The sequence below is a fragment of the Nannobrachium achirus genome (assembly GCF_963921795.1).
Source record: "Nannobrachium achirus genome assembly, chromosome: 9".
Lineage (NCBI taxonomy): Eukaryota > Metazoa > Chordata > Actinopteri > Myctophiformes > Myctophidae > Nannobrachium > Nannobrachium achirus.
The window spans coordinates 43,337,290-43,364,334 of NC_137818.1; the positions used below are offsets into that span (position 1 = coordinate 43,337,290).

At 41.4% G+C, this 27,045-nt stretch overlaps 2 protein-coding genes across 3 annotated transcripts in view; one reads left to right on the forward strand and one right to left on the reverse strand.

Annotated features, from left to right (window-relative positions):
* Positions 1-15,697, forward strand: part of dennd2da (DENN/MADD domain containing 2Da) — a 35,279-nt gene extending 19,582 nt beyond the window's left edge. For both annotated transcript variants that reach the window (XM_080733631.1, XM_080733632.1), the window contains 10 exons: positions 628-740; positions 1,707-1,776; positions 4,989-5,066; positions 5,164-5,304; positions 9,557-9,705; positions 11,324-11,498; positions 12,298-12,348; positions 13,085-13,166; positions 13,514-13,759; positions 14,461-15,697. In XM_080733631.1, the coding sequence (XP_080589757.1) occupies positions 628-740; positions 1,707-1,776; positions 4,989-5,066; positions 5,164-5,304; positions 9,557-9,705; positions 11,324-11,498; positions 12,298-12,348; positions 13,085-13,166; positions 13,514-13,759; positions 14,461-14,528 (1,173 nt within the window). In that variant the 3' untranslated portion in view covers positions 14,529-15,697. The remainder of the gene's footprint in view (positions 1-627; positions 741-1,706; positions 1,777-4,988; positions 5,067-5,163; positions 5,305-9,556; positions 9,706-11,323; positions 11,499-12,297; positions 12,349-13,084; positions 13,167-13,513; positions 13,760-14,460) is intronic.
* A 456-nt stretch (positions 15,698-16,153) lies between these two features.
* Positions 16,154-25,218, reverse strand: LOC308290875 (DNA damage-regulated autophagy modulator protein 2-like; the record flags this gene model as incomplete). The annotated part of the gene is made up of 8 exons (XM_080732789.1): positions 16,154-16,276; positions 17,097-17,189; positions 18,603-18,618; positions 19,073-19,121; positions 19,740-19,917; positions 20,806-20,951; positions 24,163-24,230; positions 25,088-25,218. 8 exons carry the CDS (start codon positions 25,216-25,218, stop codon positions 16,154-16,156), a joined length of 804 nt encoding a protein of 267 aa, XP_080588915.1.
* Positions 25,219-27,045: the final 1,827 nt, after the last annotated feature.

A 27,045-nucleotide genomic window follows, 5' to 3' on the forward strand; every position in this document is an offset into this window, starting at 1 on the left:
GTTGCAAAAGAAGCTGTTACAAGAAAGCCTGAAGCAACTGGTGAAACGTAGAAATGCTTTAACTATTGAAAAATAGCAGATATACAAGATCACAGTGCCGCGCTGCAAGCTTGTAGATCTGCTATTTTTGAAAAATCGTGAAAATTAGAATTTTGACCCGATTCTATAAGTGTCTTTTGAATCCTTCTAAGATTCTTTGAAAAACCTATATTTCTATGTCAGCAATCTGGCCAGCCATCGTCAAAGAAAAGGTCCTTTTCACTTAACTGGAGCTCAGTTAGTCTGTTCTTGAGAGACTACTATGTATGTGGTTCTCAAACCCTTTCATGTGAAGGACCCCCAAACTGATTTTTATTTGGCCACGGACCCCCATCTCAAAGTATCTAGTTCCAGGGACCCCCCAGAAGCAAAATTTGAGTTACAAACGTTCGCTTTGAAAATACACATATTCAAAGATTTGCACACATTTTCACAACTTTTTCAAAAATAGCAGATCTACAAGCTCGCAGCGCGGCACTCGGTGCCGCGCTGTGAGCTTGTATATCAGCTATTTTTCACTGGTTAAAGCATTCAATAATTCTAGGCCTAAATAAGAACACATACAGTATTGTTTTGTCTTTCTGTCAGAGGGATGCGATGTTGAGGTTCCAGAAGGAGGAGGAAGAGAAGACACTCAAGGCGATCACTCTGTTTTGTTTTCCTGAGGGCATCAACTGGGCTCCGTTGACAGAATACCACAGGTAGGCTCTCCAGCCTGATTTTATGAGCAGAGGAGCCCTTGGATATCTTGTCCAGAGCACTCTGCAGCCTTTATTGTTCCCAGCAACGTTCAAACCTATCAACCGTTGCTGAAACAACGTAAACAGGGACTTCTCTTGGTTGTGGTAACGATTCAATGCCGGCTCGTAAATTACCGGGTTGTCACACACAATCAGGGTAATCACCCAGGGAGCTCCGCCAAAAAAACGCTGGGCTCTGAGAGCGCTGAAGCATAATGCTTGGGCACTGGGAAGAGGACCTTTTCCCAGAGCCTTCTTTACCTTATAAATGTTATAATGCATGGCCAAACAGACGCTGCCAGCTCCAAAAAATATTTCTGTGGACACAGCCCCTAATATATTGTCTTACGGCAGGGGTCTTCAAAGTTTTCAGGCCGAGGACCCCTTAGTTGAGAGAGAGATGAAGCAGGGTACTCCACAACCTTCTCATGAATTCCATATAGTTTCATTGTTTGACAGCACAATCATTAGTGTATTTTGGATTCATGTCAATTTGTGTATATTTAACCACTTGAACCGTGAATACTCAATAAAATTGGCCTTTCACTCTGTACTTAGTCTGCTCTTTTTCTCCTCTACATCAAATCTCTTTGTCGAGACTAGACGATCTACAAGCTCACAACGCCTCGTGTTGCGAGGCGTTGTGAACTTGTAGATCTGCTATTTTTGGCTACAGTTCTCAGAATATGGACATTAGGGTTCAAGTTGTTAAAAAGGATTGGAAGATTTGGAGGCCCCCTAGGGGACCCGGACCCCTTGTTGAAGACCCCTGCCTTATATATTGTCTTACGGCAGTGTTGCTTGCCGAAAATAGCTGATCTACAAGCTCATTGCATTTCATCGCGGCTTGTTGTAAGCTTGTAGATCGTCTATTTGCACATGCACCCTAAACGTGTGTCTGAGATCTCTTGTTTGCTCTTCTTCCAGCGAAACCTTCTCGTTTGTACTGACTGACCTGGATGGCAGCAGAAAGAATGGATACTGCAGGAGATTACTGGTCAGTGTTATCCACAAGTCGCCTGTTCAAGCAAATTATAAGTAAACTCTTAAACTGTCACAAAGCGCATTTTCATCGGCTGGGCTGAAGCAAATACATGGTAAACCATATTATAATTATTAGTGGGTGTCAACAAATTTGATTGGCCAAGTAACACCACTACAATGTTTTATACTTTTTCAAGGTTGAGGTGTTCGTGTCATAAGTACTGGGTGTGCAGCTCGACTTTAGAAGAAGGGTCAGAGTAGGCTGTATTTGCTGAGAAGATTGGCTTCTTTCAACATCTATCAGACATCGATTTCCACTTTCCAGCATCGTTTTCTATGCTTTAGTGTGCTGGGGAGGCAATGCTAGACAGGGGACACTCAGGCCGGGCAGATTGGTTAGGTAGTCTGGCAAGGTGATAGGGACTGAGCTTGGCTGTGGTGGTATTGGCAGAGAAGAGGACATTGGCATCTTCCAGTATACTGGATGATTCTTCTATCACAGAAGTGACAGATTTAAGAACTCCTTCATCCTAAGGGACATATATACACTTGTATACAATATACAAGCTATACAATGAAGCACTGGGGGGAGAGGAGGTTGGCCAGCAAATTTATATCGTTGCGACCATAGGTCGCATTTAGTATGAAAACCTGCAGATCATGTGCGTGCGTCACGCCTCAGCCCCCATATATGGACATATTGTGTCAGACATCTAGACATCAGCCATCTCCATATTTGGGAAAATATGGCCACATTTTGCAGAAGGAGCAAGTGCATTCTCTGGCACCGGCGTCAGATGCGGTGGCACCGGTAACTGCCGACAACAGCCGCGGCAGGCACCGCCACACGGACCGGCAGTGGACCGGCAGCCATGCGGCGTCGCCGGTAACTGCATGAACGCCTGAACGGATTTCCAAGCGTATTTTTTTGTTTGAAAGCTGTGAACGGCGTGCACACGCGTGGTGCATGATCTGTGCATGGGCGTGCATTATTTGTATTGTTATTACTAGCCCTTACCCGTTCAAAGATATGAGCTCCAAAATGATGTGCAGTGTGTGGGTTATGGGATGTGCACTGTGCACACAGTATATGAGGGATGGAAAGTAACTTTAACTGGTGCTTGCATGATGTAGGAGCATCAATGTAAGAAACCCGTTTCGTTTAATGGCGACAGAGATACTGTCCCCCCCCCCCAGCCCGCCCACCCACCCGCCTGCACACACACCCGCCTGCCTGCACACACACACACACACACACACACACACACACACACACACACACACACACACACACACACAGAGCTGGTTAAACATTTTGCCTCAAGCTAGATGCAGAATAGATGTGCCTCATGCTAGATGCAGAATAGATAGTAGATACACCATAAAAATGCTAATATACAGCATACGATTTGTGAAAGTGACAAACGGGCTTCACAGTTATGTCAGGTGTGTTCATATGCTAATGGTGATGCGATTTCAGATCAATTGCTCCAGCCACTGAGGAGAAACGCTGTGACAGACAGACACTCACTCAGACAGACAGACAGACAGACAGACAGACAGACAGACAGACATTCGCAAAATTATATGTTTGATGGGTGAATTTGGAATTCTGGCACTTTGGCAGCCATTGAAGGGCAGAGTGTGTTAATATTAAACCCATATCTGGAAATGCCCATAAATGGACATATTATGTCAGTCTCTGTTGTTTCGCCCTTAGGGCGTCCTACTGGTAGTTATAGTTGTGTTCTTTTTACTTTTTTACTTCTTATGACTTGAAGTTTTTCACTACATTCTATTTCTATTGATGTAATGTGATGTAATCCCCTTTTCTGACAAATGAATGTATGGAAATTGGAACTGTTGAACAGAAAACATTCCTTCGGGATTAATAAAGTATATATCACTTGTAAGACGCCTCAGGGCGACATGCGACCTTGCCCTAAAGGGCGAGGTCACGCCGATTCTTGGCCATATGGCCAGTGATGTATATCGGACCAGTTACCCATATATCTGAAAACCCTGGTACCCATACTGTATATGGAGATCCATTTACTGTATATGGAGATATGTTGTGAGAGACCAAACATGCTTATTCAGTTATTTGTTATGTGAAAGTCCTATGATGTCTATGACATCTGACATCATACCCTTTTATGCCTGTAGAACCAGCCACACAGATATGGGCTGTCTTGGCCATCTGTCTTGGCCATATATGGATTATGTTATGTGGTATGTGGCCTCCATATATGTGTATTCCCATATGAAGTCCTGTTAGATATGGACTTAATATTGATAACATCAGGAAACTCCATATACTGTATGGGCATAAAAGTGATTCTGTTAGTGTGACATCACAGTGAAGCCAGAGCGTGATGTCAGGACGGAGATGCGAGAGACTAGGAAAGTCTTTTGTACCGGCTGCCCTTAAACTGTACAATGAGACACACAAAAGTCGATTGAGGAGGACTAACTTCCTAACCTAGGATGAAGGAACTATAGCTGACTCTGACCTCTAAGGACCTTCCAGGGAGGGTGCTCATGTGCGTCTGGCTGTGACACCCTTTCTAGTTTCTTTTCCTTTCGAGTTGTTTTTTTCGCACTGACTTTTTTGACACTGCACTATTAGAATTAGTTTTGGTAGTTTGGGGTATTTTTGCTTGTGTTTGACATGACAGTGAGTTACTTGTTGCACATTGATTGCTATTTCACTTTTGATTTGGACACTGTACTATTTTGATAGTTGTGCTATCTGTCAGAGCAGCAAACCTATTCTGTTAGAGTGGTTCCCCTGACATTACAGTGACGTCAGAGCGGCAAACCCCTAGAACCACAGTGTCAGGCGTGACAGACAGAGACACACACACATGGACAAGCTGTGACCGTTCACATACTAATTAATCTGTGACCTATGGTCGCAATTATCTAAAAAAAAAAGTTATTTATTCTACTTTGGCGAATTACCCCTGTTTAATGAATCTGTAATGTGCTTTTTTATGCATGTAAACAAAACATTTACTTAACTGACTGGCCAAGCATCGTGTAACGGTCGTGCCCGTGTAACCGCCGCATAGCAGTATAAATTCAACAACTTGCATGGTTCCCAACATCCATGACCCCAAGTAGGCTGGCACCCAAATGGCAATGTCTTTCATTCAAATTGTCAATTGAATGTAGTGATTTAGGATTCTATATTCATGATTAGTCTCTCTTTTCCCACTCCAGCCCAATGGGAATGGAGCACGTCCCCCAGAGGCATACTGCATCATCAGCAAACTGGCATGTTTTGGCCTTTTCTCCAAGGTAAATCCTTAAGTAAAGAATGTAAAGTTTACGGTCTTACACAAATGGCATCGGCAGTCATTGGTATGAAATGTAATCAAACGTGCTTTCATGTCAGATCTTTGATGAGGTTGAGAAAAGGCGACAGATCTCCATGGCGATGATCTACCCGTTCATGCAGAAGCTGAGGGAGTCTCCATTCCCTGCCCCAGGAAACACAGTGGAGATTAAGAGCTTTATCCCAGAGTCTGGCACTGAGGTGAGAACAGCACCAGTCTCTCTGATTGTAAACATCAAAATGGAGACTTTTTTTATGTGTCCACCTTTCAGCAGTCGTGGAAAGTAAGTACTTGTACTCAAGAACTATACTTAAAGGGCCACTTCACCTCTGGGACAACCTGATCTTATTTTATTGTCGTTTGGGACACGATCAACACAATCCTGAGTTATCTTTTGTGTTCAGTCTGTTTTTTGAGATATTTTAGTATTTTAACATGTACTAGTGATGCGTTTTGCATCATATGATGCAAAACGCATCACTGATGATGCAAAATGCATAAAAAAAATAACTCAGGATTGTGTTGATCGTGTCCCAAACAACAATAAAATAAGATCTGGTTGTCCCAGAGGTGAAGTGGCCCTTTAAGTACAATTTCTTTACTGGAGTATTTCCAGTTTTCAGTTCTTTTACTTCTACTCCACTACATCTGAGAGGCAAATATTGTACTTTTACTCCACTACAATTATTTGCAAACAAGCTGCTATGTACAGTAGTTACTTTGTAGATTTTGATTATTATCACAAAACATACAGCAACCACAATCAGCCCTATATAAATTTCGTCCATTTGAAAATAGCCGATCTACAAGTTCACAATGTGTTGCGATACAACGCATTGTAAGTGTAAGTGTGACCCCTGCATAAGGGCTGAAAGGGTTAAGCGAGTCCTCTATAACTACTGTCATTACTCCGGGAACCAGGCAGGCTGCCGCAAGAAAGAGTTCATTCAGAGAAAGGGTTGAAGGAATCCATGTCAGGAGGACAAGAAAGAAAGCCATGAATACAGTATCAGTAGGTGTAAAGTCATGAACTCCTGTTGTTAGACACAGCCATGAATAAAAAGTACCTCAAAAGATATGGGAACTGGGGAGTGTGTTCAACCCACTTACTATACTTCAGGTATGCTGGGTGAAACTTGCCGGTTATACATAAACACATTGGGCTCATTGTAGGGTGACTTTTATGTTAGTGGTGATTATTGAACATTTCAACTTACATGAAAATGAAATCAAGTCTTTTGCAATATCATACAATAAACCCGCCGAAAGAAAGAAAACGAAACCACAAATATATATAATCATGTTAAACTGATGTATTTACATTAATAAAATGAAAGGATTTACACACAAAAAAGAAACAAATCAACAGGAAAGACATACAAAAATGAAATAAAAATGAAATGAAGTATGGCGGATTACAATAGGTGTTTTGCCTTTACATGGCAGGCACACTTAATCACATTTGTAAGATAACAGAATTTCACATACTGTAGTACATACACTTTTGAGCAGTGATAGCTGAGTGGTTAGTATCCACATCTAGGACTCCGGAGGTCGCAGGTACGATTCCCTGCTCCAGCTATCACTGCTCCCCTCTCCCCCGCGCTCCTTGTGGGCAGCACCGGGTTCAGCTGGGTTAAGCTGGAAAACTGAATTTCCCTCGTGGGATGACGTAGGTAAATTCGGCTCAATCATTTCCACCCCCCACCCCCCCCCCCCCCCCCCCCCTCCTCCCCAAAAAAAGAAAGTACGAAGGCTTCCTTTTAAGATTGAACATGATCTTTTCTGGGGTTAAGCATGTAGAGAGCTCTTTCAGCCATAGGGACATACTTGTAGGGTGACTTGGGAGTCTTTCCCCAGACAACACACCCCTACTTCCCTGACATAATGCCTCTGGGACACAGCTCAGTGGTTCCATATGAATGGCAGAGACGACACAGCTCAGCCCAGTGAACACCTTGAAGTGCAGGTGTGTTACAGTGTAAGGTTTGTGTCTGGGCCTGCCTTTGCTTCTTTACCTTAACTTCTCCCCCTCCAGTAACACTCACAGTATTACCTATTCTACCATGTGACATTCCAGCCTTCCGCTCTGTTGCACAATCAAACCCAGGGTGATCAGTGCAGGGGCGTCAATTGGGTATGGCAGGGGTATGCAGCTGCCATAGCCTGGGTCCAGGGGGGAGAATACAAGTTACTTTAAAATATAAATCCATGAATGTCTCTTTGTCTATCTGTGCTGGTTATGTTGTTAAATTACATTAAAATAACTACAAATGCAAAATTTAACAAGGTATTATAATTATATTCTCCACACTTGTATTCTCCCCATCTTGACAGAATAGTATATTCCCAGGTTCCGCAGGTCAGATGCACAGGTGCAATTCATCATTGTTAATTGTGGCACGTTTACTATATTATGCCAAGTTTAGCCGCACTTGAACAACTGTTCCAGACTGCCATATCCAGCCCAAGAAACCATAGAAATTTAAGGTATGGCAACATGACTGGTGGAAGGCGCGTGTGCAAGACACCACTCATGTTGCCATACCTTACCTTTTTCTGAACTGACGCCACTGATTCAGTGGCTCTCAAAGTGGGGTCCATGTACTGTAGGGGTTCCAGGGTGTCCCCAGCCAAATATATTTTAATATAACATTTTAACTTATTTTATACTCAAATATTTTGAATATTGTAGAAACATCTTAATACGAATCTTCTCTTCTGGGGTTCCCTGGCACAAAATCTTTTCAGATCGGGGTCTGTGACTAAATACAATTTGACACGTTTGAGAACCACTTGTATTAAAGCATTTGGCTTTGGTGATGTTAGACCCACAGTATATCCATAGAAGAAAGGCTCAAATTACTTGTACAGAAACACTATAAACAGCCAATCAGGAAGTAGCACAAGGGTCAGAGGCTCAGAGCGCTAGTTTTCGGTGTTATTGTAATTCCAAGACGGAATGCCAGTATAAAGAAGAGTACAACAAAGGAGGAGGGGTAGAATTTGTTTTTTTTTTCAGCTCTTGGGGTAAACAGATGAGCCGAAAGACTGTTCTTGCCCATGAATGGTCCCTTTGTCCGTGGTTTCTGTAAAGGTGGACACAATGACATGAGCCAAACAAACTCTGGCTTCAGTTCATGTGGTGTCGTCTACAATGCTTGCCCCTAAGGCCACCAGGTCGGCTATTTTTATTTTTTTATTTTTTTTACACCAAGACTATTTAAAAACTGAATGAGGTTTGGGTTGCACAATAATGTTGCTATCCTGTTCAGTTAAAAGAGCATTTCACCCATTTTCATCCTATCTTTATATAATTGGTCCTCACTAATGCCCATTTTAAGATGGCATAATTTCTGTCTACCGTATATTTCAAATAGACGGGGGGCAAATAGCTGCCGGGCACCAATTACCAGCCGGGGGTCTGACATAGATTTAGCAAATTTCACTCCCAGGCTACTATTTGGAAAAATGCCGTATTCTGTCTGAGTATAGCTCAGAAACCTGACTACCAGTGACATAATCGGTTGCCAGATTTGGTTATTTCAAACTTCTTTAAATATCTTTTATTAATGCAAGAACAATGGCTTCTATTTCAGCATGCTCTTTCCAGGAGGAGAAAGACTGTAGTTTCTATTAGCTTGGAATCACCATCGATGATGTCATTGATAGGCAGGTTTCTGAACTGTCCATAGCCCTGCAATGATAGTATATAGTACACTACAGACTGAGTAGATGGAAGTGGTGGCATCTTATAATGATAATTATTAAGGAACAATTATATCAAGATATTGGGTAAAGCGCTCCTTTAAGATGATAATATTGATGTTTGATTTGCTATTTTAGTGTTCAGGGAATAGGGATAAATGAGGTAGGCTTCAAACGAACTGTGACTAATTATTTCTTCAGAAGGTTTGGCCCTTAGATCGTATTGGTAATAAAAAGACTTGGCATGGAATGTTTAGTTGTGAGCACGGCTGACTAAGCGTTGACAGGTCAATAATATGTTGTTGCTGTCGGTTGGAAACCTTGTTCGTCCTAAACCGTTTCTTTTCTGGAAAGGTAAAAAAAAGAACTTGTGTTCCAATGAATGGTTATCATTTAGTCACAAGCTCTTGTTACTCAGTTTCAATATCTATAAAACTCACAGATACACTTCACCACTTTCAATTACGTTTTGTGAATTAGTAGATTGGCACACGGCAGTTGTTTCTACTTTTGTGAAGAAAACATTATATATATACAAATAAAATACTGATGTATTTAATAACTTTATACTTAGAAAATAACTGATCTCCAATCTTTTTGTGTCACTTTGTGACACAAATGTATGAAAATGTTTCCACATGGAAACAACTATGACGATCGTGTGAACGGGTCTGTAATGATTGTGACAGGCCTACTGCTGTGATGACATGTGACTCAGGGTGTCTGTCATCTCCCTGCACTCAGATCATCAGGCTGACGCGTCCGCTGGACTCCTGGCTGGAGCACGTCAGCTTCGACACGCTCTTCCGCTGTCTGACTGACGAGGAGGTGATGGTGGTGTTTGGTGCTGCTGTCCTGGAGAGACGGATCGTCTTCATCGCCGAGGAGCTGGGGTATTAAGAATGCAATCACCCATACACTCACACGCGCACAGATAGAGTTCCTCATGGATACTTAACCCTGTGTAACTGTAAGCCCTGCCCAAGGCAAAGTCCATCAACCGGGCCTACTGTATATATCTTATATATATCAGTGTGAAGAGGACAAAATAGTCCCCTTGACAATGACAACCATGTTCATGTTTTTCAAGGGCCACGAAAATTGATATGTATTTGGCCGTGGACCTTCATCAGAAAATACTTCTTGCCAGGAATTATTTTGTTCAAATGTTCTAAATGATATCAAAATCATCACATTCTTTGAAAATGTTAACATTGTATATCAACTATTTTTGATAACGTTACTTACAGTTGTCAACAACAGCAGCGCGGGATTCCTAGATTGATCATACATTATTCTATCAGTTACGGTATGTTGTGAAACAGACTTTATGTGACCATGAGTCATGACCTTTCAGCCCCATCGCTGTACACCAAACGTCAACAAATGTAAATAACAAACTTGTGCTTCTAATTTCCATGCAACCAAATCCACATTCCTTTGAATTACTTCGACAGTTATAAATTAAGCATAGGGTTATTCAATGTTTTTCAAGCCAAGGACCCCTTAGCTGAGGCAAAGACTGAGCAGGAACCCCCACTACAGTATTGTATAAATTTGTGTTGCATATTATTATAGAAAGTCGCCCATGTAACTTGAAAAGATGCTTTCAAACTGCTAATTCACCATTGTTTGAAGGTTTGGTTGCCTTCAGGTGATGATGCACCTTTGATGGTATCAAAGACTTGTTTTACAGCACTATCATAAGTGTAAATTAAATGTCTTTGTTTACAGATATCTTTGCTAATAATATGTTGGATTCATGTTAACAGACATTTATTAGCCTATATTTACAATTATAAATGGTAAAGTAATATGAGATTATTTTATATATTTTAGACAGCAAGGCATTTTAAGTTGTCTAGCTCTAGCATACTACAGCAAAATGAAGAACACTTCTTTTGGTTTCTTTATTTCCATTCTCCTGCTGTGCACTTTCATGCTTGTGTATCTGTAATGGATGCACGTGTCAACATCACTTGGCAAACTATTACTTGAATTATCTGTGGGAAAGAGACACATTGTTCTTGAGGAAGAGGCCTTGGTGTACCTGACATCATTCTCTTTTGCCAAGGCAGATAGGCCTGTCAAGCATGGAAAGAGATAATTAGTGGCATTAATTATTTGTCTCCGTCTCATAAATGCGGTATTATCAGTATTTATAGACTGATGCAAATTCTAACTTTTAATTATAGACTAGTACATTTATTACATTTTAATGTTTTTCATATTTGCTTGGCATGTTGCCTATTTAAATACGGTACCCATAAACACATTTGCACTTTATAAACTTGTTAATACTGCTCCTAACAGTAAGTGCAGAGGGAAATTTTTCATGTATACGGTTTGCAAATGTACAGTGATGAAAATACACCAAAGGAGTGGGTATCATTATTAGCAGGAGTAGAATAATATACAAGCAAAGATAGTAATCTTCTAGGAAGTGTTGTCTGAGCTTTGTCTGAAGGGTGGCTGTCTTGCTGACTGATCTGTCCATTTGTCTCTCTGCAGCACCTTATCGCAGGTCATTCATGCTGTGACGGCACTCCTTTATCCATTCACCTGGCAGCACACCTACATCTCCATTGTTCCAGAGATCCTCATCGATGTGGTCTCAGCTCCAACCCCATACCTGCTGGGGGTCCAGAAACGCTTGCTGGATCTGGTCACCGACCAAAGTGCTGATGTGAGTTGAGTTACTGTACCCCCCAACAGTTGTCATGTCAAGGACCCTGTAATTGACATGTATTTGGCTGCAGACTCCTCTCTGAAAAGATTTTTGGGACCCCCAGAAGAGAAGATTTGTGTTCAGATTATTATTATCTATTTGTATAAAATGGGGTTAAATTGGTCAAACTGATTTTGATGCTTTGTATGGGGTTTCCTGCTCTGGCTGGAACCCATCAAGGATTGTCTCATATCGTACTTTTTGGAGCTGTGTGGAACACAAGCTCCCTATACGTGGCCGTGTGTGTGGGTCTGTCTGTCTCCGTGTCTGTCTGTAGCCTGCAGTAACCTTTTCTGACCACACATGTTAAGGGAGGGGCGCTGTTACACACACACACACACACACACACACACACACACACACACACACACACACACACACACACACACACACACACACAGCTCCACTTCGAACAGAGGTTCGATTTTTTTTTTATTACTGGCCATTACTTTGCCTTTTCCTTTTTTTAAGATTTATTTGTGGGCTTTTATGCCTTTATTGATAGGACAGTACACTGACAGGAAATGGGGACAGATGGGGAGTGACATGCAGCAAAGTTCATTTGGAATAGAACTCGAACCCACAACACACTGTCAGGCACTGCAGCCTGGGCCTAATTGCCCTTTCTTAACCTTGACAGTTCTTGGTGCAGCATTTGTGGATTAATACCCTTAATCTGTATCCAATGACAACATTCAAAGTATTCAGTCATTTAAACTAACAGTAACAATGTATCCCTGCATTTCTGCTTACACAGTTGCTTGTGGTGGACTTGTCTGAAGATAAGCAGAAGACGTTCCTCTTTTCTGTAAGTTTTGCGTGTATTTTGACATTGTTTGTTTCAAAGAAATATTCTACAAAATGGGAGTTTGAGTGTCTTAGGTTAACAAAATGTTTTAGATAATAGATAGATAGATAGATAGATAGATAGATAGATACAGGGTTCCCACGGTCATGAAATTCCTGGAAATATTTTGAAATTAGAAAAAAAGAAATCCAGTACTGGAAAAGTTTTGGAATTGATCAAGGGTCCTGGAAGGTCCTGGGAAAAATAGCTATGCATTGTCTTTGGTTATTGATTTTGTTAATACCTCTGAAATGACAAATTAAACATTGATCAAATTGTCAAATATTAGAGGCAGAAATTGTGAAAATAGCCGATCTACAGAGCATTTCACAATAGAAACGTGTGAGCATTTCACAATAGAAACGTGTTAGAAAACGTGTTAGAAAAATTCTTCAACTCTTAGTGCTTGTCAGGGTCCCCAGTTAAAACATGATTATTTCGGGGGTCACAGCCTGAAAAGGTTGAGAACCACTGGCATACACTACCTGTCTTTAGGCATTGCGCATAGGAGTTAGCGACTTGTTATTGAGCTGAATCATTGTTATATAGTCCTGGAAATTGGGTTAAATATTCTGGAAAAGTTTTGAAAATTAATTGGTAAAAATGTGTGAAAACCCTGTAGATAGATAGATAGATAGGAAGAAAGAAAGTATACTCCAATGTCAGTGTTAATGTGAAACTGTCCCTGTGTTTCCAGATTGGCGATGAGAGGGATATTCTGCCCCCTAAGCTCCAAGATGAGATATTACAGGCATTAAAACAGAGGAAAGAAAACCCTAGTGAGTACACTGGGCTTGAAGTCAAACTCTCAGCAAATGTTTACATTGTTGTACAGGAGCAAAAAGAGTTCTTTGGTTTTTCAAGATGATGTATACCAGCGTTCTCAAGCAAGCAAGCAAAATTAATGTAACCGCTTTAACCCTACATACATCAATCCCACAATGCATCGCAATGCTATGCTTGTAACAAACGAAATCTATTTCTTTATTTTGTTTCGATTTATTTGAATCTTGTATTCATGACCCTGGCAAAAAATATATTCCAGTTCTATGGCATTTCAAAATGATGTACACTACTCAAAATACGTTTGTGAACACAGAACTTGTGCGTGTGGCTTTCCTTTCAGCTGTGGATGAGTTGAACAGGATTGTCTCTGAAGCCTTCCTGCAATTCTTTGTGAAAACGGTCGGCCATTACGCCTCCTATGTGAAGCGTGGTGCGGCGGACGCCAGCGGGGTGTTTGAGAAGAGGAGCTTCTACAAGGCCATCGACTCCAAGACCACACGGCACTTTGTGAAGAAGTTCTTAATGACGCAGATGTTTGACCTCTTCATCCAGGAGGTGGAGCAGAGGCACACAGGGATGCACCAAGGTGAGAGCTAGGGCCAGAACTACAGTATCCTTATACCAGGGTTCCCCAATAGGCGGCCCGCGGGCCATTTGCGGCCCACTGGGGGGCTACTGTCTGGCCCACACCAACCCCAGTAATAATGGTGGTATAAGAGCAGCAACAACACTAGTATATCGTCGTTGTCGGCTGGAAATCTCCTATCTCCAAATTTGTACGTTCGCGGTGCGAGGCGGTGTGTGCTTGTAGATCGGCTGTTTTCACTAGTTTAAATCATTTTAAAAATTATAAATTCAAATGAACGGTTTTGGACATACAAGATTTTCACCCGACAACGACGATATCTGAACTGTCGCTGGAGTAGCAGGAACGCTGCCGTCGCCCCCTGCAATGTTGTGGCCCTGGGCTTGGTACCCTAGACATAATTCGGCCCTTGGGGAAAAATAATTGGGGAACCCTGCCTTATGCTATCGTATTCTTAGCCATTCTTGTTTCTTTCTTTTTACCCCTTTTTCTCCCCATTTCCGTAGTTTCGCCGATTATTCCAGTAGGCTATGTTTTATTTTGTGAGCTTGTAGATCACCTAGTTAAGAAATAAATAATGATAAAGCCCCAAATTGGAATGCCAGGCTTAAGTGGTTACCTTCACAATGTTAACATTCTTGGTAATGTGTGCGATTGTGTGACCATTTAGACTGACCTTTTCTCATTCGTTTATTCCACAGGAATATTTCACAAAAAGATTGTTGAATACCAGGAAAAGAAACGGGAGAAAAAGCCAAAGAAACACTAATTACTTTGGTAAATACACTGTCTGTATAAGTGACCATTATTTGTATATATAAGGGATTAAGATGTGAATTTTAAAGTTTTAGAGTACAAATGTTGATGTTCAGTGTGATGTAAATAATGTTTTAATTAATGATACTTTTTGTGTATTTTGTGTAGCATTGTTCAAGTTTCTTTAAATGTTGCTGCTACTGTATGAGGCATACGGAATGTTCCAGAAGTCTGGAATCATAGGATACATACATCTCCTTCCTGAATGTATTTGACACAGCATAGTCAGACTGTAAGTGGCGGAACATGTAAGTGGCGGAACATGTAAATTACTGTATTCACCAAATAGCAGCCCAAGTGCAAATAGCAGCCAGGTTCCTAATAGTAGCCAGGTCTGACCCCATATTGAATATTAAAGGCTGGTTCAAATAAACGCTGGGGTCCCACACTGGGGCTATTATTTGCTGTTTCTTCAGCATAATTTGGGTCTGCCAGGCTATGATTTGTAGTTTCTTCAGCCTATTTGGAACTGTAACCAAATAATATTGTGACCAAATAATATTTTTGTACCGCAAAAATAAATAAAAGCCTGCTACAAATAGATGCATGGATCTTGCGTATTAAACACACAGGCTACTATTTGGTGATATACATGTACTCTGTTACAAGAACCCTGTATTTAAACTTTTACTTGAGTAAAAGTACAAAAGCAGAGTACCATATACACGTTTAAATGAACCAAATAGAAATACTCGATTAAAGTAAAAGTACCTCATTCAATTTACTTTCCATTAATAGTGACAGCAGTGAATGCCTGTGGTGCCAGGCAGTCAATGCTGTAGATAGTTAGTTTCAATTTGTTAGAATTCAAGGGATATGCACTGTAAAAATGTCTGTTCATTTAACTCAGAGTTAAATGGTTCCATATACGCGGTCAGAGTTAACACTGGTGATTGTACTGTGCGGGAGCCAACCTGCTGTTACGTTTTTGACATGCATCATCCAGTCCTATGATTCCAGAGCTTTTGGAAACCCTGTGTTGATGACATTTCAAAGGTCCGAGGCTTTTTCTTTTAGTTGAGTTCAATTTCACTGCTGGTTCTCTTCCTGTGGCCAAGGTCTGCCACTGTCAATATGACAGGCAGAAAAAATCATTTCAAATAAAGACTAGTTAATTTTCAACTGCATTTCTTTATTTTCTTTGTCATTGTCAATGTAATTACATTTATATTTATAACCAGTTGCACCCACAGATGTGGCCTTGCAAATGATGTGCGTAAAAGAGCCATTAAATCGACCCTCATCAAATCAAACATTTTCATTATAAAATATTTAATTTTCATATTTCATTCGTTTTGTGTTTTGCATTATCTTCAGTAAGCAGCAAAATGGACTTCACATCAAACTTGACCTTACTGTGGCAACACAGTAGTCAACTGTCACAGATAAAGATAGCATTATGAAAAGGTTCTGTAACTTCAGCCCCAGTAGGCTACTTGGTATTATTTTACTTGGTACCAGCAAAATCTAACATTAAATAAATGTCAGAATGAAAAAGATAATATATACAGCATTTCCACTGAAAATACAAAATTCTGCATCAAAGGCACTGAGGAAACAGCGGTTGGTGTCTTCATGTCAGATGCTCCCTGCCAGCAGTGGTGACTGTTCCTCATGGTGCACGTGAGCCCTGACATCATAGTGACTGTAGTCGTACAGGTGGTTACTCTGCAGGACAGCCTGCACCCGCATGTCCAGTTTCTGCACAAAATAAAAACGGGACTCTTTAACTCATGCCAAAAGCCCAGTGATTGTTTAGTTGTATTTTTGTCTTGCAATTTAGCCATCCTTTGTATTAATATTGTCAATTAAAATGTTTCAATTCAAATGAGCTTTATTGGCATGAGAAAACACAAGTTTACATTGGCAAAGCGAGTGTCACAAATAACATCAGTTGAAAATGGAGAACATAATACATACTGTTGACATTTTATATGGGGGATAAAGCTTTTGGAACAAATAGCATTCTTTCTCAAAATGCATTTAAAGGTGGCAGCTCTGTTTCATACTGTATGTGTGCAGTAGGTCAAGATGTCAATCCATGGCTTGTAGTCATTACAAGCCATTAGTTCCAGTACCCTTGTCTCTGCTGACCCCTGTGGTTGTGTTCCAGTACCCTTGTCTCTGCTGACCCCTACTGGTTGGTCTTAGTGAGGATGTAAGCAGGCATGTGTCACTTCACCACCAGTTTTGCTTCTTTTTGCCTGATTGTGGCGTTTCGTAAAATGTGTGGAGCTGAACTAGCTATTCCTCCTAGTTCTCCACAAACCTGACTAACCATTAGGAGGCGCTAGAGCAGTGACAGATTTCCCTCCCCGCTGGCTTCTCATCCTTAAACATGGCCAATTGTGTTGGTTGGGATGCCAGAAAGCACTGGAGGATTTGAACCTCTAGTCTCCACGGTTCGGTAGTGGTGGGCAGGAACCATACCCCTGCACCACCCGAGTGCATCAATCTATTCCAGAGAAACAACGATCGTTTGGATTTTGGTTGAAGTTAGTTGAGCAGCAGCTCTTCTTACCTGGAAGTCTTTGACGTAGGTGAGGAAGAACAATACGAAGGAGAAAGCCAAGGACCACTCGGCTGCTGTACTGACCATATGGGCCGCGTAACCCTGGAATGCAAGGTCAAAAGTACATGTATCTACACAGCACATTTTAAATGAACACTCAGATTGCATTCTTCATTTCCAATAGCTTCATAAACCTGACTAGTATAATAACCCAATTGCCTCTTGTGTAAGCTTTTCTATATTCAAAATAAATAAATTGGAGAGATGAGTAAGGAGGAAACTTTGCTAGATTTGAATCTACTAATACTAGGGAAATGGGACAGCCTACATTCTGGCACACGTTTGCATAAACCTGTCTGCAATGCAAATCACGAACGGTAGGAACCACATACAGTGCAAGGGCACTGAATAAAGATGCATTGTCTGTAGATTGATATATAAATACAATATATAACATATATATATATTAAACCATTTTTTTAAGTGTGGGGCAATTAACTGAAATATCTAAAACGATATTTGGAATCAATAACCGACTTAATCTTGCTCATGTAGGGTAATCGAACAATTCTTTTAAATTTATAATATATCTTTTATTTCTGAATGGACATTCATATAGATTTTATTATGATCGACTAAACCAATTTGATTAACCACTTAATCTTGTAATATGCTTTGTTGTGAAAGCTCATTAAAATGCATTGCATCACGCTTGTAGATCTGCTATTTTCCGTATATACCGGAATATATATATATTTTTTAAATAATCGTAATCAAGGCAAAAGTTTGAAATAATCTCGATATTGATTTGAAGTCGTATCCCCCAGTCCTAGTTTATTTTTTAGCTGATAGACGTGGCACATAATTATGTGAGAAGTAAGGAATGTTCATTTGTCGGCCCCATGTTCAGTGTTACCAAACATGAACCCAAGAGCTGAACTCTCTCAGTGGGGTGACCTTCTATCTCCCTTGTCTCTGGTGGAGTTTACTGGTTACACACTATATTGTTGCTGTCTGGCAGACAGACAGACTGACTTTTTATGTGTGTTTGTTTTTTTGTGTCATGTAACCCAGGTCACAATTCTGTGTCAATGCTGTGTTAAATAAATGTACTGGTGTCACTGCTGTCCATGCATTCCTGTGGATGGGGATTCCAGTCACAGCAACCAGCAGTCACTGACAGTCAAACAGAGACAAACAGCAAGTTTAGCGATCGATTGCTGACTAGTCAAGCAATCAGTAGTCTCTCGATTACAGACTTCTGCATTGCTGCAAGGGAAAAGATGCAACAGAACTTTTCCTTGACGATGGCTAGCCAGATTGAGCAATCAGTGACCAGTCACCAGCTTGCTTGGTAAAAGCAGTAGTATCAGCCTGCAGTAGTGAGGTGAATGTTGTGGAGCACACACACACACACACACACACACACACACACACACACACACACACACACACACACACACACACACACACACACACACACACACACACACACACACACACACACACACACACAGGAGCTGCAGCAGGTCTGTTACAGAGACACAATTGTCAAATCCCTAACTTTACCAACTTAGATATATTATATGATCAGTTAAAAATACTTGTGATGCTGGCTTTTTACAGTAGATTTACACCTCCTGTGCTGGTTGCTGGTTTCAATTCGTAGCACTGTGACTGAAATTAGATTGAATTGGTGAGTGAAACCTGACGTTGAAATGTTTAGTTTGAAATGTTAATTTTGTTAGGTTTTACGAAAGTAGCAAAAATAGACGATTTACAAGCTTGCAACATGTCACAATATTAATAAGCGTTTGTGACAAAATCATAACTACATTGGATCAATTGGAACACAGGATCTTTTTGTCCATTTCCTGAAAAGCAATAGTTTTGTATATAAAGGGTTTCCACGGTATCCACCTGGTAGGTCATCATAAAGCTTCACTGACCTTCTCCCCTGGTGTCCAGTTGACTTTACTGTTCACTTCCTCATCTGGTAGTTCATATCATAAAGTACCACAGATGAAATAAACACTGTGTGGAATAGAAAGGGACACATCGTTAGAGAGGCACATACAGTATAGGCAACAAAAGTACGAAACAAGCACAAAAAGTTAGAATAAGTACTGTAGATCAGGGGTCTTCAACAGGGGGTCCGGGACCCCTAGGGGGTCCTCAGAGTTACTACAGGGGGTCCTTAAAATCTTTGTGTGATAGAAACATTTTTTTCTCCTTTTTTATATTAATCACTTGAACCCTAGTGTCCATATTCTGAGAACTTTAGCCAAAAATAGCAGATCTACAAGCTCACAACGCCTTGCGCGTTGTGAGCTTGTAGATCTGCTATTTTTGGCAAAGAGGTTTGGTGTAGAGGAGGAAAAGAGCAGACCAAGTACAGAGTGAAAGGTCAGGTTTATTAAGTATTGACGGTTCAAGTGGTTAAATATCTGAGAAGACAAATTAACATGAATCCAAAATACACTGATGATTGTGCTGTCAAACAATGAAACAATATGGAATCTATGAAAAGCTTGTGGGGGTCCCTGCTTCATCTATCTCTCAACTAAGGGGTCCTTGGCCTGAAAACGTTGAAGACCCCTGTTGCCCGTGGAAAGAAAAGGTTTCTTTCCACGGGCAACGAGATGTTCTCACATGTGATGATGCTGGCCATGGTCCACAGCCCAACGACGGTGCGCGCCCACAGGATGTCCCTGCCGTGGAAGCGTGGCTGCATGTGATAGGACAGACCTGTCTGCACCAGGATGTAGAGGGACCCCGCGCCAAACGTCAGCCCGGCCCCCAGCAGGTGCACAGAGATGATGGCACTTTTCTAGAAAGATAAGAAGAGATCAAGATAAGAGACCTTGTAGAAGTCCCCCAGAGGAAACAGAATTCTTTCAGCAGTTGCTGACGGTTTGCAGATGCAGCAACAAGAGAAAGAACAAACATTTGCCTTTTCTCTTCTCCATATGCGTCCTCACTAATGCTCACTATGGGAGTGCACTATTTCTGTCTACATATTATGCTCTGTGCCTCACTGTGGCAACTCCTGGTGGGACTTAGCAGGAAAAGAACGAGGCTCTGTGTCTCAGAGGTCTGTGGTGGGTTCGAAAATACCTAGCGATGACATCATTGGTGGTAATTTGGTATAGCAAACTTTTTTTTGTATTGATGCAAGAACAATGGGTTCTATTTCAGTGTGCTAACTTGCAAGGAAGAGAAATGCTGTAGTTTCCATTTAGTTTGGAATTCAGACCAATGAAGTTATAGGTAGGCAGGTTTCTTAACTGTCCACAGGCCCACCCTGAGATGCAGAGCGAGTAGATGGAAATGGTGCCATCTTATGAGTGAGGAATGACAACAGATCACAATCACAAACGCAAAAAAGTCTGAAAATCACTTTTCCATTTTGTCTGCATTTACAGAATATGCAAACCAGTTCAGATAACTAAAGAAACAGCTGGGATAAGTGATGGGTCACACTTTTTTCCATGTCTTTACAAGCAAGGACAAGCGTTTCGGCTATCAAGCAAGGACAAGCGTTTCGGCTATCCAGCCTTCATCAGTGTGTATAAGGTGACGAGGGTGCACTGCACTTTTAATGGGGGGCGAAAGGTGTTCTCTCTACTCTACCGTATATAACAAGAAATACATGTACAGTACAGCAGTGCTGGAGTCATATTCATGGAACAAAAAAACGAAAGCAAATCGAATTTACCTGAACATTGGCAACAATGCACATGCCCAGGGAGCTGAGAAGGCCCAGTACCAGACCTCCAAAGTTGAGCCGATGTAGCCTCTGTTCTCCCCCTATGGCCAGCAGAGCCTCCACCTGCTTGTAACGCACATACACTGTAGCTACACCTGTAAGGGACATTGGGTACAAGAGATGACTGTGTACTTAAAGTTACTGAAATAGATCCTCACCATGGTTATTATAGTTTTGCATTTTTTCATTCATTTTTTTAATTTAGTTTTGACCCTATGGTCTCTTGTTAGTGTGGTATGGGAGGCAGCTGGCCATAGCCTCCAATCACTATAAAACAGGGGTCTTCAACAAGGGGTCCTTAGAGTTACTACAGGGGGTCTTCTAAATCTTTGTGTGATAGAAACCTTTTTTTCTCCTTTTTTATATTAACCACTTGAACCCTAATGTCAATATTCTGAGAAAAATAGCAGATCTTCAAGCTCACAACGTCTCGCAGCTCGAGGCGTTGTGAGCTTGTAGATCGGCTATTTTCGGCAAAGAGGTTTGGTGTAGAAGGGATCAGACTAAGTACAGAGTAAAAGGTCAAATTTATTAGGTATTGGCGGTTCAAGTGGTTAAATATCTGAAAACACAAATTGACATGATTCCAAAATACACTGATGATCGTGCTGTCAAAAGATGAAACTATATGGAAACTCTGAAAAGGTTGTGGGGGTCCCTGCTTCATCTCTTTCTCAACTAAGGGGTCCTTGGCCTGAAAACATTGAAGACCCCTGCTATAAAAAGTCCACACTTCCCAGTTCACTCTCTCTTCCCCCTGGGCCATGCCAGAGCATTTTGGTTTACTTTTGTTTACTATTAGTTTATGGACAGTTTAGTTTTCCCTAATGAAGACTACATTTTTGTAACAAAAAACGTTTTGCATTTATTAGTCCATGGGCCAGACGAGTTGTCGGTATCAAAAAGGTGGCAAAGGTTACCATGCATTTTTGAAAAGCTCTATATCTGTAGATTATATTTTGATATGATAACCCTTTCTTAGACACAGCTAAATTCGTGTTATCAGCCGCTGGAGTTGGTGTCCCATTAACTTTACATTACAGGAAAAAAAAGCTAAAAATGAATCTGCTTTAAGTAGCATATGAGGGGTCAAACTAGGGGGTTTTCATGATGCTGAATCCATTGCAAGCATCTGTTTTGCACGAAAAACATTCCTGGGGCTAAAACAGCCCCCACAAAAGTGTGAAAAGTGATGACTCATCACTTTTCATCACTAAACCATAGTCTTGTGGGACAGTTTTTAGCCCAAGGAATGTTTTTTGTGCAAAACAGATGCTTGCAATGGATTCAGCATCATGAAAACCCCCTAGTTTGACCCCTCATATGCTACTTAAAGCAGATTAATTCTTAGCTTTTTTTCCCTGTAATGTAAAGTTAATGGACACCAACTCTAGCGGCTGATAACACCAATTTAGCTGTGTCTAAGAAAGGGTTATCATACCAAAATATAATCTACAGATATAGAGCTTTTCAAAAATGCATGGTAACCTTTGCCACCTTTTTGATACCGACAACTCGTCTGGCAAAAAACGTTTTGCATTTATCCCTTGCCTGTTGTTTGTGTTGGGGTATGAGAGCCAAGCCATAACACTGACTGAGAACGCATTTTCAAGTCAAAATCAGGGACCATTTATGACAACAACCCAAATTAAGCACTCCAAAAACCAAACATACTTTCACAAATTACAGCCGTGAAACTGGATTTGTGTGCTTTTAAAAAGACAACAGGCTTGATTTGTAATAGTTGTGCGGTGGCATCACATGCCAAAAAAATAGCAGAGATATTTTTGGTGTGTGACACATAGTGCATAACTAAGTAATTTATAAATCAGGCTTAATGCTGGTTCACTGGCAGATACAAGCAACAGGCTACCAGCAACAGACAAACACAATCAGGCACATGAACAAACTGTCAAGAACGAAAAGAATCCAAGGCAAAAGAAATCGCTAGCCCCCCCCCCTTCCTTCCTTGCACTGCTTGAGCTGCTGCACCTACTGTACATACTGTAAATACGCTGTGTGTGAAGTTGAATTTCACCTACTGTACATAAATATCTACTGTGAAGTTGAATATATTAACCTGTTGCACATAGAATACACTGTAAGTTGTCTACAAAAAGTTAGGTACAGTAGCAACTACTGGAAAACAAGAAATGCTGTTGGGGTATACCAGGGTTCCCCAATTAGTTTTCCCCAAGGGCCGAATTATGTTTATGGTACCAAGCCGAGGGCCACAACATTGCAGGGGGGCGACCGCTACTCCAGCGACAGTTTTCGTCGTTGTCGGGTGAAAATCTTGTATGTCCAAAACCGTTCCTTTTGCATTTATCATTTTAAAAATGATTTAAACCAATGAAAACAGCCGATCTACAAGCACACAACGCCTCGCGGTGCGAGGCGTTGTGTGCTTGTAGATCTGCTGTTTTCACTACTTTTGTGCGACGGCCTTGTATGAATTGCGAAAGAACGTACAAATTTGGAGATACGAGATTTCCACCCGACAACGACGATATACTAGTGTTGTTGCTGCTTTTATACCACCATTATTACTGGGGTTGGTGGGGGCCTGACAGTAGCCCCCCGCGGGCCGCCTATTGGGGAACCCTGGTGTATACAATATACCAAACCTTATGCACATGAACATTCGAGGATGCTCTTTTATTCTCTCTTTGCTATTTTGCACTTTTTTAATTTCTATTTACAAAACATTTGTAGCTGCTACAAAATCTACAAAGCTACAATCCAAGTTGAGCTGGCTTTAACTGCAGCTACAAAATGGTGTTAAGACCATTTGCTCAGGGGTAGAGTGGCCGCTTGCCTGGCAACCGGAAGGTTCCCAGTTCGATCCCGGGCTCCCCCAGAGTTAATGTCAAAGTGTCCTTGAGCAAAACACTGAACCCCTAATTGCTCCCGATGAGCAGGTTGGTGCCATGCATGGTTTCCACCGCCATCGGTGTGTGTGTGTGTGTGTGTGAATGGGTGAATGTAATGCACTCAATCTATGTAAAACGCCTTGGATAAAGGCACTATATAAATGCATCATTTATCATTTTATTTGCCATTTACACTCACCTTCCCCCTTCACACAATTCCGGTTTATAATAGAGAAAAACGAATGGCTTTATATTTTCCTTTATACTTTTCTCTCTCATCAACGACGGATATGCTGTTTCTTTTCATCTGCCAGTGTGAACGCAGCATCAGACTCTACAACCACAAATCTCTCATGTTCAGGTTTTACTCACAGAATCACGGAACAGCAGATATGGTGTCAAACAGGATGTATCACTTTTTCCACATTTTTACCTAAAAACGATGAGATGCTCAGCATGAAGCCGAAGAGACAGCGCTCAGGAACCACCAAGCTTGTGTCACTGTAAACACAATCCGCCAACGCAAGTATCAGACACTCACACCTAGCCTAACTGACAGGAAATAATAACTGATGCAATTTATTCCATTCTAACCAATGTTCAACACTATTATGTTGGGTCACAGGCTGGGCTGCTTGCTCGGGAAAATACATTTATGTACTGTATATCCTGATCAGACAATAGTCACAATAGACCAGTGGTTCTCAACCTGTGGGTCGGGACCCCCAGGGGGGTCCCCAAATTATTTTGGGGGGTCCCCAGATGATTAACTTAATGTGCAACACTGTTTTCCTCACTCAACAGTAAACAAACCAACAAGTTTAAGTGTATTGAGGGTATCTGCACATTTATAAAGTGACAATTTAAGGACTTTTTAATACCTCTAAAACATTGGCCAAATTGTCAAATATTAGAAGCAGAAATTGTGAAAATAGCAGATCTACATGCTCACAACGCCTCATAGAACCGTGTTATACAAAATGTGATGCCTCAACTCTTAGTGCTCTTTAGGGTGTGTGTGTGTGTGTGTGTGTGTGTGTGGGGGGGGGGGGGGTCCCCAGTTAAAATATGATTATTTTGGGGGTCGCGGCCTGAAAAGGTTGAGAACCACTGCAATAGACAATAGCCTCTACATGCCTATAGTTCCCTTTCTGCATTCCAGTTTCTTGTTATGGTCAGTTTCTCATGGCTTAGCAGCAGATTTGAACTGGAAACACACAACACGCACCTTCATTATGTGTTTGTTTCCACTTCAAATCGGCTGCCAATCAAAGGAAGTTATGAGAAATTGAACAGGAAACGGGACTGCCACATTCTGGAAAAGGTGGAAAAGTGAGCCTAGAGATGTCCCCACATACCTGATGTAAGGTATCAGAGGATCAATGTGTCCCAGCAGCACAGCAATGACATAGTTGACTATGAATGTGGCAGATGACCACGTCACCAATAAAGCAGGGAGGATAGAGACTCCACTCTGAAACGACCACATACTGTACCGCCTGAGGGGCTGTGGAAAGAACAGGAAGACAGAAAAAAACATCACAGGGATGAGGGATTAAAGCAAAAACGAATCTCACAGCTGAGAATTTTGCTTAGGCCAAGTCCCAGTCGGTGATTTGTGAAACGGTTTCATTATAAACATGTTTCAGCTGTTCTGTATACAGCCAACCAGTTGAAGAAATTGCATATTGAGGCTTTTAACATGTATTCTATTGCTTATTTGACCCATTCTAACACATTAGTCTTATAAAAATGACTGCAATCACCAATCAGTGGTGGTGACTGAGAACTTCAATGAACTTCAAACTTAATCCACGTACAGTATATCACTAGTAAGACGCCTCAGGGCGATGGGCGAGGTCGCACCGTGTCTTGGCCGTCTGGCCAGTGATGTATATCGATGACATCAGGGATCTTCATATATGGGCATAAAAGGGATTCTAGGGAATACCCATATATGGACTTTTACATTGGTGATGTCACCTGTGATGTTACAGTGATGTGACAGGGGAACCACACAGTGTCAGGCATGACGTACAGACAGAGATACGTGGACAAGATGTGCCGGTTTTCATAGTAGTTATAATATATAGTAATAATAGCCCACACAACTATTTAAATGTTTCCACATCATGTCACCATCACAGTGACATGTACCGTACATAATTACTAAATCAGTCAATCACCTTTGCTTGAACACGTAAAGCCCCAAGACTTGGAAAACTGGACCGGAGTAGGCTCTGTAGCTGGGACACATTTATTTGTGTATACCAGATCTCTTCAACAAAAACAGAGATACAAGCTCACAATGCATTGCAAGCTTTTAGATCGGCTATTCTTGGCTAATGTTCCCCCAGAATATGGATGCTGGGGTTCAGGTGGTTGTGGAAAAACCCAACTGTTTAAAAAATAAATAAAAAATACAAATAAAAGAGAACACAAATAGCTCAGAGGAATGCAGGTCACATACAAAGATTTTTTTTGTCAACTTACTCACTGTGAAAAGAGGAGTCAGGCCTCCATCCAGTTCAACCACACAAACGGCACCGCCACCGCTCCACTCGAGTCCCCCAAAGTAGTGGAATTCCAACGTGGACAGATGTAGTTGGGCCTCTGACAGTGTGTTTTATCTAAAAAAAATCTCTCAATTCACAAATAAATCACGCAAAGAGACGAGAGGAAGTGGGGAGACGGAGATGTGAGGCCTGTTGTACAGTATATGAAAGTGTTGAATGAGTCTCACAGAGACCTGAGGCTTCCATCTGCTTAAGCCAAGGCCTTGTGACTTTCAGCCTAAGTCAGCTGACACTCCTTAAAGCATGATTTCACTTTCATTGATGCAGACTGCCAAAATACTTTGGCGGGCCTCCTACACACCACACAGGCGCAGTGCACACCAACACACAAGTGATTTCCCAAACACTACCTATTTCTTTGAACATGAACAGATGATTGCCATCGACGATCAGGGGCGTCACACCAAATTCTGGGCCCTGGGTACAAGGATTCACTGCGGGCCCCCCATGAATGTTAACTATTGAAAAATAGCAGATATACAAGCTCACAGCGCAGCACCGAGTGCCGCGCTGCGAGCTTGTAGATCTGCTATTTTTGAAAAATTGTGAAAATGTGTGCAAGAAACCTATGTTTCCATGTCAGTGATGCTCAACATTTTTCATGTGAAGGACCCCCAAAATGATATGAATTTGGCCACTGACCCCCATCTCAAAATATTTAGTTCCAGGGACCCCCCCCCCCCCCCCCCCGGAAGCAAAATTTGAGTTACAAATGTTCACTTAAAAAATACATATTCAAA